Here is a 20910-nt window from a genome sequence, read left to right on the forward strand (position 1 = left end):
GCTTTCCTGACCTAAATCTAACTTTATGCTCACCTTAAACCAAGTCATCGCTGTAAAATCTAATGAGTAACAGGAGGAGGACTTGCTCTATGTTTGTCCTCACAAATAAATGTTATAAACACACAGACACGAGGCTCTATTTACATATGAGAATGATATAGTGATGATCGTATTGAAACCATGGGGATTACATGGCTGCCATAAACAATACTGTGACACTGGATTTTATGGAAGACAATCATGTGCACACACTCGTGTCTGTGAACGAGACATAATGATGACTCAGAGATGAAGCGAATCATGTCGATTATGTTGTAACAATGCTGCATGTTAAGGTCTGGCATAGACAAGACGTTAACCTGCAGTTCTCGTGTGTTCAGTGGAGGGAAAATGTGCAGATGTGAAGAGGGAAATTAATGGAAAAGGGCAAATGTGTTTTAGTGAGGATCTACTAACAGCGGGCCAAGGAAGGAGAAACCAGCCACAGGGTGTTGGTGGACTCTTATGGAACAACTGGTGAGTGAGCATATTAGCAAGTGTGTGCAATACTAGACCACCACACATACAAGACTATAAATAAAGTCTTAATTTCACGGCGTAGGCGACATAGCTTTATAATTCTGCCAACGCTTAATTCATAATGTTAGCTGAAAATGGAGCAATAGTTCTCAACTACTGGAGTGAAAAAGCATCAACAATTCTCATGGTGATGGAGCAAAATTTGAAATTTTCGGTTCATATTGTTGTATTGCTGAATGTGGAGGAGGTCAGGTTAGTGAAGGTTTACAGCAGGGACGTCGAACTCATTTTACATCGAGTGCTACATTCACCCCACTTTGATCTAAAGTGGGCCGGACGAGTGAAGCTCTACTTTCTGTCAGTGTAAAGATGTTTCACTACACATTTAATACCTGACATATGTTTATATGCAATAAAGTAGAATCTCAACTCAGCTTTATGAGCAGGAAAAGCTGTAAAACTTATAAAAATACAGTTAAAAGTCCAAAAATGAATAACTTCAACCTCCTTCATATTTTCCAAAGCCACCCAGTGGGCCGGATTGGAGTCTTTGCCAGGCTGATTCTGGTCCCCAGGCCTTATGTCTGACACCGCTGGTTTACAGCTATCTGTAAAACATGGGGGAGGAAGCCAACATCCAAAGAAAAGCTTTGAATGTCCTTCAGGAAGCCTGGAGAACCATTCCTGAACACTACTTAAAGAGAGAGTTCAGGCTGTGTTGAAGAATAAAGGTGGTTGTACCAAATATTGACCTTCAAGATCATTCCATTATTATAATCTCTGTTTGTATGAAAATACTTGTATAGAGTATTTACATTTATTTTGCATGTTTAAGTTAATTTGCTGCACCTGTTTCATATTTTCTTTTCAAAATATAAAGAAATGAAGGGTGGCTCAAGACTTTTGCACAGTACTGTGCATACATTACAAAGCTAACATTATCCAGAACTAGCAAACCAAGCAAAGATAAACTGATGTTAGCCCTAAACCTCTCACAGTTTCAGTCACATTCCCGTTTGACCAAATGAGCAGAAAACTGTGAATTTCCAAAAGTCAGGAGTCCAGATTTACTTTTTGGAAAATGCTAAATTGTAGCAGCTCAGTGGCTAAACCTGTGTGGCTTCCCATGTCATCACTTTCAAATACTAAATACAATATCTCAGTTTATATTTTATCCACTGAATTTAATGGAAAATCCAAGTTCTTCACATGTAAATGAGTCTGCAGGCTGTTAGAGGAAAGGGCAGAGTCGGGGATGGCTCAGGTGGTAATGACATGTGTGTAATACAGGAAAAGCATAAAAAATATAAAATCAATTTAGACAAAAGGGACAAGTGAAAATGATTTTAATAAACAAAATCTGCTTAAATCCTCCATGACCACCTCCAACCAGCTGACACATAACAATGTGACAGACTTCTAAATTTAAGCTATAATATATGTTTTTGACTTCATGACACCATCATGACGTAACAGCACGAGGGAGATGGAGAAGCACCAGCTGATGTCAATAACCACACACACACACACACACACACACACACACACACACACACACACACACACACACACACACACACACACACACACACACACACACACACACTGACTCACCAAACACTCACTGAATATCCTTTAATCACTGTTATTTCACACTTTCTTGTCATGTCATGGTGACGCAAGGCAGAAAGAACAATTAAATCTGACTGTCGTCTGAGCAAAAACAGAAAAACAAAAAGGCAGCGCCATCCCTGAATTTTATCTAGAATTTAATTTTTTTAGTATTTCTGATTTAAAAGCAAAAATTTCACAGCAAAAATTTCACTCCTCAAAAAAGCAGCTATAGTCAGTAATTTTGGAGTGACAGTAGATCAGATGTCAGCTCCTTTTAGTCCTACTTGGTGTCTCTTCATTACATTGTTTTCTTCTGCTCTGTTTTAAGAAAGAAGTTCGAGACATGCTGCAGTCTAACTGCGCATCCAAACAGCAGACAGGCTGAAGCTGCTGCTGAATGTAAGGTAACGCTTAACAGGATATGGCGGAGACCAAAACAGAGCTAAAAAGAAAGAAGATACTGTTGAACACCAGAGTGCATGCTCTTCCTGGTTCTGCCTGGAGGTTACTTCCTGTTAAAAGGGAGTTTTTCCTTTCCACAGTTGCCAAGTGGCTGCCCATATGGGGTTGTTTAATTGTTGGGGATTTCTTTCTATTATTGTAGCATTTTTACCTTACAATGTAAAGCACCTTGTGGACACTGTTGTTGTGATTGGGCGCTACAAAAATAAAACTGAATAGAATTCAGTTTATCGTTTTTAAATCCACTGAATGGAATTTTAGAAGTCGTTTTAACTGGATTTGACATTAAAACTATTCTCTGATGCCGAAATGGGAAAATATTCCTTCAGCCACCCACGGTGTTTAATCAAGTTCACTCAAGATGTCAGGATTTATTTTGTTCTGTACTGAATAGCTGCTGCGTATGGTGGCAGCACAGTGGTTAGCAGTGTCGCCTCACAGCAAGAAGATCCTGTGTTTGAATCTAGCGGCCAACTGGAGAAATCTGCTTATTCTCACTGTAGTGCTGCCAATAAGTGGGCCTGTGTGGGTTTTCTCTGGATACTTGGCCTTCCCTCCACAGTCCAAAGGCATGCATGCTAGGTTAATATGTGATTCTAAATTGGCCGTAAGTATCAGTGCGAGTGCAAATGTTTATCTGTCTCTCTGTTAGCCCTGAGACAGATTGGCGACCGCCCCTGTCTTGGCCTATGACAGCTGGGATAGGCTCCAGCTCCCCTGAGACCCTGATATGGATAAGTGGGAAAAAATGGATGGATTGTGATTGCCTCTTTAAGAAACTATTTTGGCGTATATTTGATCCAGCTGCATGTTTGATTTAGTTTTAGGGAAATAGATGTGATTATTTCTGCTTCTACGTGACGTGCAAAACAGACCATCTCTGGAGGTAATTTGGGTTATCTCTGTCTTTGACACATTCACACACATAGTTGTGTCTTTCTGGTTGTCTTTGTCTTCCATACATCAACATCTCATACCAGCAGCCATCCAGACGATCCATCCATTGTTTCTGGGGAGACGAAGCTCTGGAAGAGATGCAGGAAATGTCACTGTCTATTGGAGTGTGCATGTCGGAGCACATATTTGTTTGGAGGACTGAACTTCCATTACCTAAAAGTCAGTCACGCTATAGGAGATAAACTTTTCTTTTTAAAATTAAAGTCACTGTACACCATGCAACTGATGATGGTGGGTGGATTAAGCCCCAGGCCCCCAACTCACAGGGGGCCCTAAATGCATCTGTGTCTCAGTACTGGGGGTAGAAACCTTTATACTTTCAAAATGCCAACTTTTCAAGAAATGAGATAAGTAGCCTTTTTTAAAAGCTCATCTAACATGTCTCATTAAGCTTATCCTTTGCTTCTGAGGGACTTAAATGAGCCAAAGAGTTATTAAAAATCGGTTTGATCCAAAAGAGAGCTCTTTTATGAAATTCTTCTATGAAAATGACCAAAATCAGATTAATGTTTAACATCAGAAACTGTGAGTGGGTGAGTGAGTGGTGTGAGAGGATGATGGTATCAAACTTTCCTTATTGACTTATACTTTAAGTAGTATTTTTTTTTCACAGAATACTGTGCTGGATTTTATGTATCTCAAAAATGAGGCTCAAGCGCTAAAAAGAAGCTAAAAAGAAAGTGAATACACTTGCACTTCCACCACTGGCCACTTGAGGCTTGCTTCAAAAAATGAATCAATCTCCCAGACTCGTGTGTTAAAACTCCAAACAAGTTGAGATGCAATGAACAATTTTGACCTCGATAGTTCACTTCTACCTTCATAACGACTGTATAAGAATAATTTATTTTATGTGGGATGTTTTTAAGCCGTAAATTTTATTGGTGGAGACCAGCATTGCAGCAAGCGTTTAGTTTCCAATGCTAACAATAAGCATTCACTGGACTGCAGCTGCCTTTTGCCACTGAATCTGTTTAGATCTTATATCTCAGGGTCCTCAACATAAAGAAGTCCAGTCGCTTTTATTTCCAAGCTCCTTGGATTACTCTGACCTGGATGACTGAGAACCTTCACAGACGTCTTCATGAGTTAGAAGTATGGTATTTGTGGAACATCCTGAGACTGTGTTGACACTGTGCTGGTTTGTTGTAGCAAAGAGAGAGATAAGGGTAAAGGTGAAACAGGTCTTACCAGTTAGTCTACATTCCTACTCTCACCTATGGTCACGAACTGCGATTAATGACCAGAAGAAGAAGATTTAAAATCAACAGACACAGATAAGAAGCAGAAAACTGATGAATGGATGGAGCAGTCACTAATGCAAAATAACGGTATATATGCTGTTAATTGGTAATCAAATTAATTCAAGCAGCCTCTGTGTGTTTAATTAACGCTCTGCCTGTGTCGACTAAATGCTGCTTAGTTTACAGCCACAGTGTAAGTGCATTGTATTCTAGTGTGGGGAAGACTGCTGATACAATCCTCCACTGTTCTCCTGTCCAGTGGCTTAAAGAAACGGCAGTTCACAGTGCAGGCGACTTCCCTCTTACCTCAAGTCCTCCTTCAGGAGTGTGTGTGTGCTCGCGCGCATATGTGTGTGTGTTCCCCCTGCAGAGTGTGTGTGAGTGGGATGAGAGTGAGTAGGGTGAATGAGAAAAGGGGGGGATAGAGAAATGTGAGTGTGGGGGACATGAATGCTGAAGACCTTAAAGTAACACTGAAGCCTGTGGCTGCCTGCAAATCCTGGAATGGACTTTTACCATAGATAGATAGATAAGGGAAAATGTAGATCCTCAGTCAAGTGCCTCATTTGCCCACAAGCTCTTAAATATTTTAGAGTGATTAAATTACTCCACAGATAAAGCTACAAAGAAGGACACACACACACACACACACACACTGAGCATCACAGATGGTATATAATGGCTCGTGCATACACACTTATTTGCACACAGAACAGCACAGCTGATTATCTTTTAGTAGTCTGAGGCCGCTGACCCTTTCTGTAGCTGTGGGTAAGGACACATAATGGGATGAATCTGCGAGGCGGTTGCAGCAGAGGGGACGTTTCTTACATCTTAATGTAAATAACGTCAGAAAACTAAGAACAAAACTCGAGAAAAATCAGTCAGGATGGATAAGAAGAGAAATGGTCTGTAGCTACCACCTGCAAATTTATACATATTTACCTTTGTAAATTGTCACCTTCTCTGACACTAAAACACTGGATTCACAATACTTGGTACTTCCTAACTGGGCAGATTCATTTTCCTGACTTGTGCTGAATCAAACATGTGGAGCTGCCTGCTGTGGTGAATTGTGCATAAAAGAGCAGCTGGAAATGGCAGCAGGTGATTGGCCTTAAGAGTCACATGGTAACTCAATTCCTGATCTTATATATTTCTTTTTAATAATATAAAATTGAATAAAATTAACTGACTAAACTATTTAACTAACTAAAATGAAATCCATTATATGGACAAACACTAAGGGCATTAATATAAAGTACTGATGGGGTTTTGCAATAACGAATTATATGATAGTGAAGTTTTACTAGTTTGTGGATGAATGAAAAACTTGAGATTAGTGTCATATGATCGAAAACACACACACAGATATATATATATATATATATATATATATATATATATATATATATATATATATATATCGTTAGCTTCATAGCATAAGTGCCTAAGTCATTGACTTAGTCAAATGACTTAGGCAATTATGCTATGAAGCTAACGATATATATATATATATATATATATATATATATATATATATATATATATATATAAGGCCGAAGAGTCAAAATATTCATATATTTGCTACATGGCCTGAATAAATTGGTGAAATTTCAACTTGTTCCCTATGCCACCTGTAAGTCATCCTCCCTGAATTCCTCCCACTCTTGAGCTTCGTATTCTGCAGCTGCATTGGCTGCAGCCTCTGGTCCTTCAATACACATGAGCTGCTTCAGAAGACTCCTGGACCACGTGAGACGATTGCATGTTTGTATATTGAAGAGGTTCGTTATCGTCTGGCTGACGCTCACACTAAATTTGTTTAACTCTGGGGTCCTTTTCTCAATCATATTAAGGGGGATTCAACATAAACTTTAACCCATGTGACTGCACTTTGAGTTTACGTGACCCCAATTTCTTCCTGGACTTGTTCCCCACATCTTCTTGACTTGGTGAACTCTCTGTTGCCCTGTCTAACCTCACACAGAAGATCATCTTCCTCGGACACTAGCATTTCTCTTGAACTTTTGATTTGGACTGACTAACTGGTTTATTCTTTCTTTTCTTTTCTTGTTTTTCTGTTCTGTTTTTTTCTCTTTTTTGTCTTTCTTTCTGTGTTTGGATGTTATTGTTTTTGAATTTTGTTTCCTTTGTGTAGTGTGATTTTATGTAATTTTGACCTTAAAATCTTATAAATAAACATTTAAAAAAAAGAAGACTCCTGGACCAACCAGGCCCAGAAAGCCTTCGCCGCTGGAGTCCACCAGCAGGTCCTTTGTTGCTGCCATGTCCAGCTCCTCACAGCCAGCTCTGCAATGGTATCTGTGAATATTTTCCATTTGGACTCCAACTTCCCTGATCTTGCAAGAGAAATTGTTAAGGACTCCACTGGCAGAGGCCTTGAATAGGAGTTCCTACTTCATCCTCACCACCTGTTTGCTTTCACCAGATCTGTCAGGCAGATCAATTCTTCCTGTCTTCCTCCTCTCCCCCCCAACCAGTCGCGGCAGATGGCTGGCCCTCCTTGAGATTGTTCGGCCGATGGTTTCTTCCTGTTAAAAGGGAGTTTTTCCTTCCCCCTGTTGCCATAGTGCTTGCTCACAGGGCGTTATGTGATTCTTGGGGTTTTCTCTGTTTTCACTGTATTCTTGTTCGGTCTTTATCTTACCATATAAAGCACCTTAAGGTGACTGTTGTTGTGCTTTGGCGCTGTATAAATAGAACTGAATTGAACGGAAATATCTGACAGTCCTGCTCCTCCCTTCTAAACATCCTCAGATCAGATGACAAAACAAAGAGTCAAAAATGCTTCGGTACCATGTACACCTATGAGCCACCTCACTCACAGAGAGGTCACATAACATGTAGAAATACATTCAAAGTCCTGCTGACTGTAGCAAAAAAGAAGAAAACTTGTGTGAATGAAAAAACAGATTGCTTTTTCATGTCTATTTGACATTTTGCCCTTAGACAGGCCGGGCTATTTGCACATCAGCGCAATCTAACATTGTATGGACTTTGTACTTGAGAGCTGCAGGTTAAAGACTGTTAAACAGTCTCAAAAAAGGTGAAAACAGCTATAGGCTCATTCACAGACATGCTCACACAAAACGCTGAAGAGGCTGCAGCAGACACAAGCATGCTGATGTGTTCTCTGCACCATCATCTGGGAGATGGACAGATGGATGAGTGCTCTTTCACTGCCTCTTGTGTTTCTGTTAGAGTGCGTGTACGTGTGTGTGTGTGTGTGTGTGTATACCCATGCCTGGTATAACACTGATTGGGTGTTGGTGCCAAAGTGGGCATCTGGTCTGTGGACTATCACAAGAGAAAGAGAGAGAACAGAACACACGCTTTACTCTCTCGCTAAAGTTGTAAATGGTGCTGATCCCACCACAGATACTGCTCTGGTTGTTGGGAGGCACTACGTTACAATAATTAAGTGCACAAAAGGAGAAAAAGATAAGAAACACAGTGAATACATTTTAAGACTAAAGAAATGTCAAATACGGTTTGTTCCTCAGTGCCTTCATTTGTTCCCAGAATCAAGCTGTGGTGTGTGTGTGTGCGTGCGTGCGTGCGTGCGTGCATGTTTGAAGTCGTATACTTCCAGGTTGCGTAAGGGTCAAACTGTCTCAGGTGCTAGAAGCCATCACCGGCCGCTTACCATCCCACTCGACATCGTCTACCACCCTCCTGTAAACTTTGAAATGTCGTGCTGCGTCTGCCTTCTACTATTCATCGAGGGTTTTGTGAGGAACAGCAGCTTTACTGTCACCAGCCAAGTTTAGCTGGCAGTGTCGTCCTTTATACTCTGTGAGTGATAATAAAACAGATCTGAAATCAGCAGAAGCTGCCCTCGGAGAGAGCTGATGAGGCAGCACTCTGAAGGGCAAGTTTGGATTATTACCAAACTTTTTCCTGTTAACGACTCTCCCCTTCCTGTGAAAATGTTCATATAAATGTCGCTTTCTTTGCAGCTTTGTGGGGGCAACTAAAAACTGCGCACACCAAGAACAGGAGTTCAACCCCAAACCTGGCACTGCCTCTGAAATGTTTCTCCGATCAGTGGTGAAACATTTCAGAGTCTGCAGGGCAGCGATGATCCCCTGTGGATGATTCAGGCACTTCACAGTTTTATTTACATTCATTTGTCCCACATTTATCCTCTGATCAGTGTTTGTCAAGGTCCCTGCTGCATTTGTTATCTAGTTTCTCCTGCTTTCTCAGTAATCTGTCTCTTGCTTAGTGCTGTCACATCTTTAACAGTAATGGTAATTTTGTATTTTGATTATTTCCTGTTTTACTTTAAAGATCAGGACGATCATGTGTCTTATTTTGGTTTTACTTCATGCTTTTGTTTTTTCCTTCCTTTCACCTGCACTGAACATGCGTTTTATGCGTTTGTGCTTCTTCTGTGGATTCCTTTTGTGTGTAAGTCCTTGACTTTGTGAAGTTTTTGGTTCTTTCCTCAACCATGAAAAAACTTTGCTTTCTGTTCATTTTGCTGTTTCATCATCCTGCATTTGGCTCCTCTCTCCAGGTTTCCCTTTAACACAACTGTCAAGGTCCAGGGATGGCTGATTTTTTTCTAAAGCTACGCACTGTTTTATTTCTACTTAATAATACTAACATTTTCTATTATCTATCTAAATATATATGTTATATATAAGTGCAATGAAGGTGGTCAAGAAATGGTGAGTCAGTAGTGAGGAAGACTGATAGTGTGGTCAGTAAATTCCTCAAGCAACAGACATCTGAGAACGAAGAGGAGCAAGGAGAGGAACCATCATGGAAGGACAGGCCCCTACACGGCATGCACCATCGGCAGATAGAAGAAGTAGCTGATATCCAGAAATCCGGACACTGGTGGACTGAAAGACAGCACAGAGGCACTAATCATGGCAGCACAGGAACAAGTTCGCAGCACAAGATCTGTAGAGGCTGGATCCACACCAGACAAAACGTGTAAAGATGACCCTGAGACAATCCAACAGCAAGCAGGGCAAACATCGAGTGCCATAACGAAGTGGCCGGCACAGTATACAAGAACATCTGTGCCTAGTACGGCCCGGGAGTCCCGAGGTCTAAATGGGACACATTTGTCACATCTGTGTTAATCCTGCAATAGGCTCCAGGACCCCACGGCCCTCAGTTGGTCAAGAAGACAGATTATCATCTGTTTGAGCTTAACTGTTCAAATCCCTTCGTTAGCACCAGATTTCAACATGCTACTGTGTTTCTCATCACATTAGACAAACAGAAAGATTAGAAAAATAAAAGTAAAGAATATTTCTTAGTTTTTCCACATGCATTGAGTTTACTAGAGCACACCACAATTTACAGATCACCAAAAAGGGACAGGAGCTTCACATGTTGAGTTTTGGTAATCAAACTCAGCATTTCAGTCTTTATTAATCAGACAACTCACTGAGAAAAATGCTTTCCACATTTAAGATGCTATTATCACACCAGCATTACAATGAAAATTGGAACAATTAATGACCTCACTTTTCACATTTATAAATCCATCCAGTGAGCCGGAGTAGATCCTGGCTTCCTGTTGGGCACACCTGATGTATAATATCGTTTTAGCTGCACTGTGAGTGATCTGACCACAAGATGGTGCTCTGACCCCAGTAATTACATTTAATGTGGGCTCCAGCCTCTTACCACAGTTTGAAGAGGTAAATGTCAGGTTAATCAGTGATTCCTATTCAAAATGCTAATTGCAAACTTCAGAAAGTTTTAGGTCTTCAGGTCCTTGATGTTGTGTTTCGCTTTTGTTGTTCTTTTTTAAAAACGTCCTTTTTAGTGCAAACTGAACATTCACACAGAAAACACTTTTAGAAACAAAAACAGACTCGATTAAATAAAAGCCTAAAATATGGAAGTTTTAACTTTCAACTTTGACTCCATAACTTTGCATTTGAAGCAAACAAACAAACGAAAAGAAAAAGAACATATTCATACTCATATCAGAATGTTTAGCGTCTCTGTGTATCTATAAGGCTGTGCAGGTCCTAGCTGTGTTTGTGTATATGAATCAAATTTAAAATACACCAGTCTGGTAATATTTAAAACACATAGCAGCTTAACAGCTCTTGACAATTTCAATATGAGTTTGATTAAAGTCCAGCTGCAGATCAAGTGTATCAGTAGTGATGGACTGAGGAAAGTCAGGCACAGGTTAAAGTCTGAAAAGGGTTTGTTACCTTATTTATTTACCCTGTTAAAAAAACTTGGTTAAATTATACAAAAATCTAAATCATAAATAAGGGCAAGGTAACAGAACATAACTCAAAAACCAGCGTGCCCCAATACTAGTAACTCAAACAATCGGACCTACCGAAATGAGACAAAGGGAAAACTTAAATAGTAGCTGATCAGCCCACAAGGACACAAAAAGGGTACAACTCACTAAAACCAACATAACAAATTCCATCCCCCCCCTATGATCCAGAGTTGTGGTATGACCCAATTTGCAGGTCTCCATATAGGCTTGCTCCACCCCTTTTCCACCTCTTAGCTCAAGGGGCTGGGAGCAACAGACTCTGGGAGACTAAATCATACACATAACACTATAAACTAAAATGTGCACACTTATTTTAGAATACACTACACCAAAACCAATTCTTTTTTACCCTGTAAATTAAATCCTATATTTAAAGGAAAAACAACTATGTGTAGTGTTATGTATAAGTCTGTTGTAGCGCTGTGATGTTTGATAGATGTTACCCAATATGAGTGGCTGTAACTTCAGCCATCACAACAGTAAAAGGCAAATAAATGTGCCCAGGTCCTGTTGCATTCTCAGTTTTCCTGTCATTTTTAGGGGGGATTTGGAGTCTAAAGCTCAGGACTAGACATTTGTGTGCATTCATTTATGCCAGCCACTTTAATAAGGCACCAGGTGAAAGATGTTGGCTCTGGTTCACATACTATTATTTTTATTTGGTGCATATGATACACATTTATACAACTGTAGAACATAAAGAATCACTTATAGAAACCATAAATAAAAACTGGAATGTTAAAAAAAAGTATTCATATTCATGTGGGGTTTTTTTTCTTTCTCAAAGCCACAGGGAGCCAGCAGAGATGGAGGCTACATGCAGCTCTGGAGCCTTAGGTTTCTGACCATTGTTCATACTGGATTAATGCAGCTGCAGTGGGTATCTGCATTAATGGTGTTCCCTGTGTCTGCACCATAAATTCCACACAAAAGACACCGATGTGACATTAAACATTATTTCTGGGGACTGCATTGTAAAGCCTCACCATTAGAGCATTGGCCGCTGCCAAAGCAGAGGGTGAAATGATCACACAACCAAGCTTGGTTGTATAAGGGCAAAACACAAACACAGGAACCGGCTGTTTAAAGGTTCCTAACAGATGAATCAAATATTAGAACCTTGGCCATTAAGAATGAACTGCAAATGTCTTGGCTGGTCTGTGCCACACAGCAGGCTTTATCATTATTGAGATAAAAAATAAAAATGTTTTCAGGACATACACCACTGTAGGAATCTTTCATAAGACAAACCCTTTTTAATCTGTTACCCAAATAACCCAGCTAACAGCGAGCATTCCTACAACATTTGCAAACGTCAGCTATCCATCCGAATGACATCTTTAAGAAAGCATTTTGATCTTTATTATTTCAAATATCATCCATGTAAAAGTTTAAATAAGAGACAATATTTTGTAGGGGTATCAGATAATTTTTAAAACATTTGTTTTTATAAAACATCCCTTTAGTGTTATATGGTAATACGTTTTCAAGGGGCTACTCAGAGCAGAGATGTTAGAATGTTAAACTGAAGTAAAAATAGCCATTTTAATAAAAGATCGACGTTCTTGTTTCTCTGATTCATTCATTTCAGACGTACTCTTTCTACTAGCTGGAGGACTTTGAGAAACTACTAGCCTCAGCAGTTTTGGGGAGAAAGAGCCAGGTAAAATACAGGCTATCAGTTATATCGCTTTTGTCATTTCAAGAACATATTTATTTATGTTTTGATAAGATATAGTTTTAAGATTAACATTTAAGAGAAGACAAGTTATTTTTCACGGTTTCCTGGATGGGCCTCTAACTGTACATGGACCCCTGGGAACATGCCTTGAATGCCTACAGGATAATTCATCCAGGCTCTGGCCCGCAGGAAGTCTCCTAAGAACTACAATGAGTTTGACCCCCCTGTTCTAGTCCACAGACAGTGGATAGTGAGCTGCAGTGCAAAGCTTCAGCCACCAGAGTGCAGGATGCACCGCAGATTTGAGGAAACTGCTCTTTGTCGTTAAAGATTTCTCCGGTCATTTTAAGTCAGCTGAAGCCTTCAAATTCAAACCTCATGTAAATAAATAAATGAATGAATAAATAAAAACTGAGGAGCATACTGTCCCGAGTCACCGAGCTGGGGACTGCAGTGTGCTCACATGGCTCACGATCCTAATTTGAAGATACTTTAAATGTGCCTCTTCGCCATTACTCCATTTCACAGGAGCTTAAACTTTGACCCCCGATAGCTTTATTGCTTGAGCAGTCTGTCTCGTGTTTTGGTCAAATGGTCGCCATGGTGACCCATTCCCACGACAGCCACGTAACCGGAGCTGCCAGGCAGGTAGAGCAGGTAACCGTGGCAAGCAATTCAAGGCAGCAGGTGTGTGTGAGAGAAGGCAGAGCCAGAGGGGGAGAACAGACAAACAGAAAGAAGAAACGGAGACTAACAAAACCCGGAAAGATCAACACACATTCACGACTCTGTGAGATAATCAAAGAAAGAAAGGAATAAAAGTGGAGGACGAAAAGCAAACTCAGGCCATGGAGGCCACAGTGGACGAGGATGATGGGACGTTCACTAACATCTCTCTGGCAGACGATACAGGTAATCCACTTCTTCAGATTTAGCCCTAACCTGTCCTTTATTTCTATTTGCACAAACAGCTTTTAGCCTGCAGCCAGTCGACCAGATTGTAAACGTCGGTCTGTCAGTCACAATTTTACACAGATAGTCGCCTCAAGACTAAGACAGGAGCTAACCCCCCTCTATTAAACTGATTCCAGTGTGCAGCTCTATGTTTTAAAACTAAAAAGTTGCTTTAAAAAACAGCTTATTGTTCAAAAGCATGCGCTCTTTGGGTTACAGGTGAGGTTATGTTCTGATTATTATTGTTATTTATTTATTTATTTATTTATTTATTTATTTATTTATTTATTTATTTATTTATTTTACCTGGAGCAAACGGTCAGAGACCGTTGTTTTTAATGTTACAAGCATGTGACTGCACAAAGGGCTATAAGGTAGAAACAATACCACAGTGTTTATATGGGTGTGTGGCATTACTGGCTGGGGTGTGGCTCCTTTTTACTTCTCGGATTTCACACTCTCCGATTGTTACTAATCTTCACTATGTACACATGAATCTCAAACTATAATATTTTATTTAGAGTTGAAGTAAGTAGCTCGAGAACAGCATGTAAGCAAAGAGAAAAGAGTAGACGCCACAGACTGTAAATAAAGATGGCTGCAGTCACCTTCAGAATCATCAACAGGTTTGTGAATTCCTGCTATGAAGCCCGGACTTTGAAATGCCCGGAACACTTATTGTGGAAGTTGATGCACTAATTAAACTTTAAATTAATTTGAACAGTTATTGTCTTGTTAATATATGTGTTACTATTAAGGTACCAACATCAGCAGCTGTCTTACAGTTCAGTTACACAGTTTAGCCAGTTAGATGCTGCTCAGCTGCCTGTGTCAAATCACAGACAATATATAAGATGTCTGTAGCTTCTGGTTATGGAAAATTTTGTAATCACAAGCCATTAGCCACTGAGTGTGCAATTTCACAGTGAGATCCATCCCTTGCTTTTCACATTCAGTTCTGACACACAAAGAATCTCAGGGTTTCCTAAATTTAATCTGTGGTCTGTGTGGTCTTTACCCACTTGCCAGTGAAAGCAGATACACCCTCAATTATGCAAACTGGAAACCTTAGTTGTGTTGTGTTTCCTCTTACAAATCCCCTCTAAAGACCCAGTTTCCTATTACCTAATAATCCTAGAATGCTACTCATAAAGACCTTGGAAGCCACACACACTCCACAGAGCAGAAAGGAACGCACAGGAGGATGGATACAGGGTAAACTGGCCTCAGACAACTGTTGGCTGAGGCAGCAGTGCCCCCACAGGGTTTGGGTTTGGCTAACAAGCAGCAGCATATGGAGCTGAGGCCACAGGGGTGCCACACACAGACAGACAGACATGCAGGCATGTAATAATGCTCACACAGGTCAGATAACACTTCATTCATGCATTCACATAGAAAACTGTAGATGTGCATAGATGTGTGTGTGTGTGTGTGTGTGTGTGTGTGTGTGTGTGTGTGTGTGTGTGTGTGTGTGTGTGTGTGTGTGTGCGCGCGCTGGGGTTTCTAAGCACGAGCATCTGTTAGGAAAGCTGTGTGTGTTTGTGTGTGTGTGTTCAGAGCTGACATATCTCATTGTTAAGAAACAGGGTATAATTCAGGGGACTCACGTGACATAACACTTATTGAATAGAGCTAAACGGCTAAAATATATTACATCTGGCTCTACATATACAACCCCACACTTTGGTTGGGCGAGTCTTCTTTTTTATTCATTAATTTATTTTATTATACTTAGACTGCATGCTGATTGGGTTGGTTAAGGGCACAGTCTCAGCTGCTGCTGGCTTCATGCCTGAAATCAAAATGGCAGGTGCCGTAAAGTGGATTAGTAGCCTTGTGGCAAACCCACATAAAGGTATTTTGCGAGTCTAAAATAGAACTAATTCCAACATATTTAATAAAAATGAAAATATGATAAAAACCCACGAAATCCAACATTTCTGTTACATCACGAAACCGGAAGTTTAGAGAAAGTCTCCGATGGTGCGTAATGCATGTGGTATGTTGCTCCCCCTGTCGGTTGGTGTGGTAACACACAGCGATGTAGCCGTCATCGTCATCCTCCTCCTCCTCGTCATCATCATCACAGCTGTGTGTCTGTTTGCAAGGGTAACTCCGCTAATCGGAGAAGACTTTTTTTGTTGCTTTAGGTGAGTTCATACTCCTACATCTGCTGTGTTCCTAAATTCGAAGTATAAAAATTCGGGACGTATTTCTGTCTGAACTTAAAACTAGCCAACAATTTGCTTGTAGCAGTTAGCTGCTCTTCGCTCGGTGCCACGGTGTAAATTTTATTTGTCAGCGAAAATTTAAATATCAGACAGACCAGGTGGTTTTGTTTGGTTTCTTCTTATGACGCGTTTAAACGTTTTTGGTGTTGAAAGTAAATTAAGTTTCAGAATCGTTGGCTTGGTTGGCCACTGAGCTAGTTAGCTTATGGAGCTAATCTATCTACGCCCATTATCGGACACATTTGTGCTGTTTTGGCTTGTGTTGTCGGGGAAAACTGCCTCCAGCACCTTGTCCGATGTTTCGGCCGTGGCTTCGAGTAGGAATCGTGATGTGCTAGGAGGTGGAGCTTTGTGTATCTGTATGTGTTTTTTAGCTAAATGCTATGTTTTGGCGCTCATTGCTGCTTAATCGTTGCTTCAGTGTCAGCATCGATTCGATTATTGGACGGCAGACCGGCGAACTAATGAGCGCCTTTATCCAAAGCAGCATTTGGCTCCTAACACGCGTTTTATTGATGCAGTATGACCACAGCACTCTCAGCCTGGGTGCGGTGTGTGCTCCCATCATGCTATCATCACTCACTCAGACACGGTAACGGTTACCAAATCCAAACAAGCCAAACAAAATTACACTATTCACACAAACGATCAAAGTTACTTTGTTGATCAGTTAAATCACTGATACAGTGCATTTAATTTGAATCAAAATTTCCCAAATTCTCTATAGTTTATAATAACAGTAGAATAATAGTAATAAATATCTTATGATAGTCTTTATAAAGCATTCTCCGCATTAAAATAACTGTAACTGTTATTTCAGCTGCTGGTGCACTCATTATAATTTTAGGGATGAGCTGAGTACATACTCAGTGTGTAGGAAGGTTAAAAATGCTGTCATCCTTATTCAGAAAAATCCTTTTTGTGTCACTGTTTGGTCTAGAATTAGTCATGAATTACTGTAACAGTTAAGGCACTTAATCTCTGCAGACTATCAGTAAATGAGTGAGCTCTTTATAATTATGTAATAAGTAAATTAATAGGTTTATTAAGACAAAGGCAACTTGACAAGAGTGCAACCCGGTCACAAGCCAGTGCTCCTAGTGTTGGTCTCAAGCCTGGATAAATGGGGAGGATTGTGACAGGAAGGACATCCCGTGTAAAATCTTGGCCAAATCAACAAACGCAGCTTCCCGTGTTGTTGGACAACAGGGTGCTGGTGGATTCTCTGCTACTACTGGCCAAAAACAAAAGGATAGGGAGAGATGGAGACAGATGATCTACTGTGGTAACCCAGTTTCAGTGCTTTAGGATTGGAATAAACCTGGCTTTACACTGCAGGATGGAACAGGTCTCGGTCTGGTTCATACCTCAGCTCGTGTTGGCAGGAGACATGAACTAACAAAGTGCCAGGGAGCTGAGCAGTAGAGCTTCAAAGTTATGTCACAGTAATTCAAGAAAATTTATGATAATGATATTTATGACAATATAGAAAACTACCCAGAAGCAGTTTCAATATTTTTCAGCACTGTGACTTTAAACTTGAAGGGAATTTGTCTTATATTGTAATGATCACTGATATCCACTGATATGAAATTCAAGTTTTTGGACATATTGCCCAGCAGTAAGACTGAGAGTAAACAAAAGGGGGAATCATTACAGCTGGAAGTGTGTCATCTGTAGAGCATATAATAATCAACCTAAAATGTAATGTTCAGTGATTCTGCTAATAATTAAAATCACTGTCTTATATAGACTTTCCATTATATCCTCCCCATATGAATCTTGTCCGCGTGTTCTGTAATGTAAGTAGGCCACCCTGCCTGACACACCAACTCTACTGACATGAAAATGTAAACACTGATGGCACCATATTTACTGTTGTTTATGAAAAGAGAGAGAGATTGTACAGTGCCTCTTAAATATAAACTCCATGTTACAACTCACAGCTATAACGGCGCTTTTCTTTGTCTCACAGTGGATGGTGGATCTGCAGCCCTGTATACCAAACAGGAGAACGAGCTTATCACCATGAACTGCGACATAGATGGTACGTGTGGGTGAAACAGTCTCCCTCAGGGTTAGCTTATGTAGAAATACTACTACTACTACTACTAATAATAATAATATGATAATAATGATGCTGACGTGTATTGTTGTTATTTCAGGAGACATGGAGAATCAGGTGGAAGTTGAGGAGAAGACGAGGTTGATAAATCAGGTTTTGGAACTTCAGCACACACTGGAAGGTAAAAAAAACAAACCCTCTTAACACACAAATTAAATTTTACCAGACGGGAACAATGACCTCATGGATGAAACACTCTAAAATGATACAACACGCTGCACATTTTCTGGTTTTATATCTGGAAACTTCCTCTGATATCCGAGGGCCTTTTTTTGTATGTACATCCTGCGTTTGTTCCCTAAAACAGATTCAATAAAACCCCCAAAAATCACATGTTTCTGATTTAACACGCTGGACGTTTCTCTCTGTGCAGCTGCCTTTTCTCCTTTTACGTATTCTTTCTTACTGCATGAGCTGTAAAGCATTAAATGCAGATTTTGATAAGTAAAAAACTGGTTTGGGTTTTTAAAAAAAATCCTCATAGAGGAAAAAATACAGAAATAATTTACATAAGTCACATGTTGATCTTTCAGTGTGTATTCTGGTAAATTTCTACATCTAAAGCTTTAAGATGGGTCTGGGCATGTCTGCTTAGACAGCTTCCTGAGTGACCCAGGCCCATTTACAACATGGATGGATAAATGCGAATCTACTAAATACTAATAATTAAGTGATAATTTGTGTGACAAAAATTGTACAGGGGGTCAGTAAATGCTAAGAAAGGGGACCTAATGGGGAAGAGTATGCCTTTTAGCTGCCCATTTCCTTTTTTGTCCCAGACCTGTCAGCACGAGTCGATGCAGTCAAAGAGGAGAACCTGAAGCTAAAGTCTGAGAACCAGGTCCTCGGTCAGTACATTGAGAACCTCATGTCGGCCTCGAGCGTCTTCCAGACCACCGACACCAAGAGCAAGAGGAAGTGAGTTACCCTCAGTAAAAAGCTGGAGTCCTGGGCCAGCAGCTGGGAGAGGAAACCCATCATGGAGACGTGGAGAGGGGTTTGTTTCCTCAGCAGATATGGGAGTTTCTTTAACCACTTACCCGAGTCAAAACTAACAAAATAAATATCAAATAACCCCATAAACGGACTTATAGATGTAAGAAATATGTGTATATAATTTCATTTGGACCAGGGCTGTTTTTCATCAGCTTCCTCTAAACACTACAAAGTAGATGTCACCCCTTTAACTCAATAACAGTAAATTAAGAGGTTGAGGGTCTTCTTACCTCAAGTTTGTCCCTAATGCTCGCTGTCAATCCGATATGTGTAAAAACAAAACAAAACAAAGCTGTGTTTCTGTTTGAGGCCGGTTCTGATTTCCTGCGAATGTCCCGCCTTTGACGTGTTCTGTTTAAAGGCGACCCCAAAACAAACCACAGATATTACAGATCCTCTTTGACCATGAACCTCATTATCAGCACTGGTTTAATTTATTTATTTTTGGTAAAGTATTTTGTACGACAGCTGGATCTGTTCAGGTCTTGGATGTCACCTTGTCTCTGTAAAGCACGACTGTGTTCCTCCACTTAAAAGCTGGCAAGCTGAACAGTATTATGCAGAGTGTATTTGGCATGTTTGAGTGATATTTGTTTATGTATGTTTTTTTGTTTGTTTGTTTGGCCGATTAGCATATCTACTGAGATGTCAATAAATCAATAATCACTGAAAACCAGACTGTATAAAGTTACCAAGAACTTTTTTAAATCAAGAGTAGGTGGATCCAGGATGTGCAGATACCTTTGAAAGCTTGTTAGCAATATAAATAAAAGCACAGATACTAAAAGTCTTGTAAACTTGCACTCTGTACCAGATTTTGTCTTTATTATCATCACTCAAGTCGGATTTTCTGTGTTTTTGCAGACCTGTGAACTTAATAGTGCGTGTTTGGTCCAAATAATTCCAAAAGCCACGGGATAAATACTCTAAAAGTTGCATCTGTTCCCTGCCTTCCCCTTTAACTGCAGGAGCAAAAAGCTGCAAAGAGGCCTGGAGTGTTATCGATCCATTAATCCAGGCCTGCAAGATGGGTTTGATCGTAAGATGAGTTGATGTACTCGGAGGGGGGAGGGTGTGCACATTGTCGTCTTCTTCAGATAAAAAGGGACGTGGAGGGGAGGGGCCAGGTGAAATTTACTTTGAGCGAGGATTTAATTAGCTTTTAAAATGAATTTTCCCAATTATCCTAAACAGTAATGTGCTTTTTGTAAAGTAAGGAATTAGGAAGGCGAAGGGAGGCAGTGAGTGCTGTACATGGTGTAATTTATTGATGTTATTTTGTACAGTTGTACAGTAGGATTTTAATTTGTTTCCAGCATGCTGCCTGTGCCCTGCCTGCACACGTCCTCGTGTCATCCTGTATGTAGACGTTCTGCACCTTTGCCTTTAAATTCTGTTTTAATAAAATCCTGAGATCGAGCCTCTCGCTGGTTATTTTGGTCACCTGTACAACCTGAAGTCTGTAAATGAAAGCTGGACATACCCACTGTGGCACCCCCCCATTGGTTGGTGCTGTGTTTTTCAGACTGTAGAGCAGGGATGTAAAAATCATTTGACATCATGAGCTACACACACTTAACTAAAGATTTAACCCCTGAGACGTCTTAATATAAGAAAAAGGAACAACTTCAGCATTATGTCTCAGTGTTTTTTTTTTAATATGATAAATCTATAAAATTACAGAAAAAGTTTATTGCCCAGGTAGTTCATGGCTCAGACTGACGGGACTCCAAGTTTGTGTTTTCTCTTTCCCGTCTGAGCAGATGCAGCTTTCTGCACCATCTCTTCGACGTCCTTATCGCTGCATTGCGTTCGCGTTCTAAAAG

General features: G+C 40.2%; 1 protein-coding gene across 2 annotated transcripts; it reads left to right on the forward strand.

Moving 5' to 3' along the window:
* Positions 1 to 13447: 13447 nt before the first annotated feature.
* Positions 13448 to 20503, forward strand: scoca (short coiled-coil protein a). Of its 2 annotated transcripts, none has more exons than XM_080879508.1 (4): positions 13448 to 13687; positions 17939 to 18010; positions 18129 to 18209; positions 18868 to 20503. In XM_080879508.1, exons 1-4 carry the CDS (start codon positions 13624 to 13626, stop codon positions 19008 to 19010), a joined length of 360 nt encoding a protein of 119 aa, XP_080735634.1. In that variant the 5' UTR covers positions 13448 to 13623; the 3' UTR covers positions 19011 to 20503. The 2 variants fall into 2 exon arrangements, with proteins under 2 accessions (XP_080735634.1, XP_080735635.1); XM_080879509.1 differs by lacking the exon at positions 13448 to 13687 and adding an exon at positions 15748 to 15882.
* Positions 20504 to 20910: the final 407 nt, after the last annotated feature.

Source organism: Rhamphochromis sp. 'chilingali' (assembly GCF_963969265.1).
Source record: "Rhamphochromis sp. 'chilingali' genome assembly, chromosome: 4".
In the NCBI taxonomy this organism is placed as follows: Eukaryota; Metazoa; Chordata; class Actinopteri; order Cichliformes; family Cichlidae; genus Rhamphochromis; species Rhamphochromis sp. 'chilingali'.

What these genes read in the sequence shown, in the direction of transcription:
- scoca (XM_080879508.1), top strand. Translation starts at nt 13,624, where the DNA reads ATGGAGGCCACAGTGGACGAGGATGATGGGACGTTCACTAACATCTCT. An exon ending in CTCTCTGGCAGACGATACAG is followed by an intron (nt 13,688 to 17,938) that starts GTAATCCACTTC and finishes TTTGTCTCACAG; the next exon opens with TGGATGGTGGATCTGCAGCC. An exon ending in CATGAACTGCGACATAGATG is followed by an intron (nt 18,011 to 18,128) that starts GTACGTGTGGGT and finishes TTGTTATTTCAG; the next exon opens with GAGACATGGAGAATCAGGTG.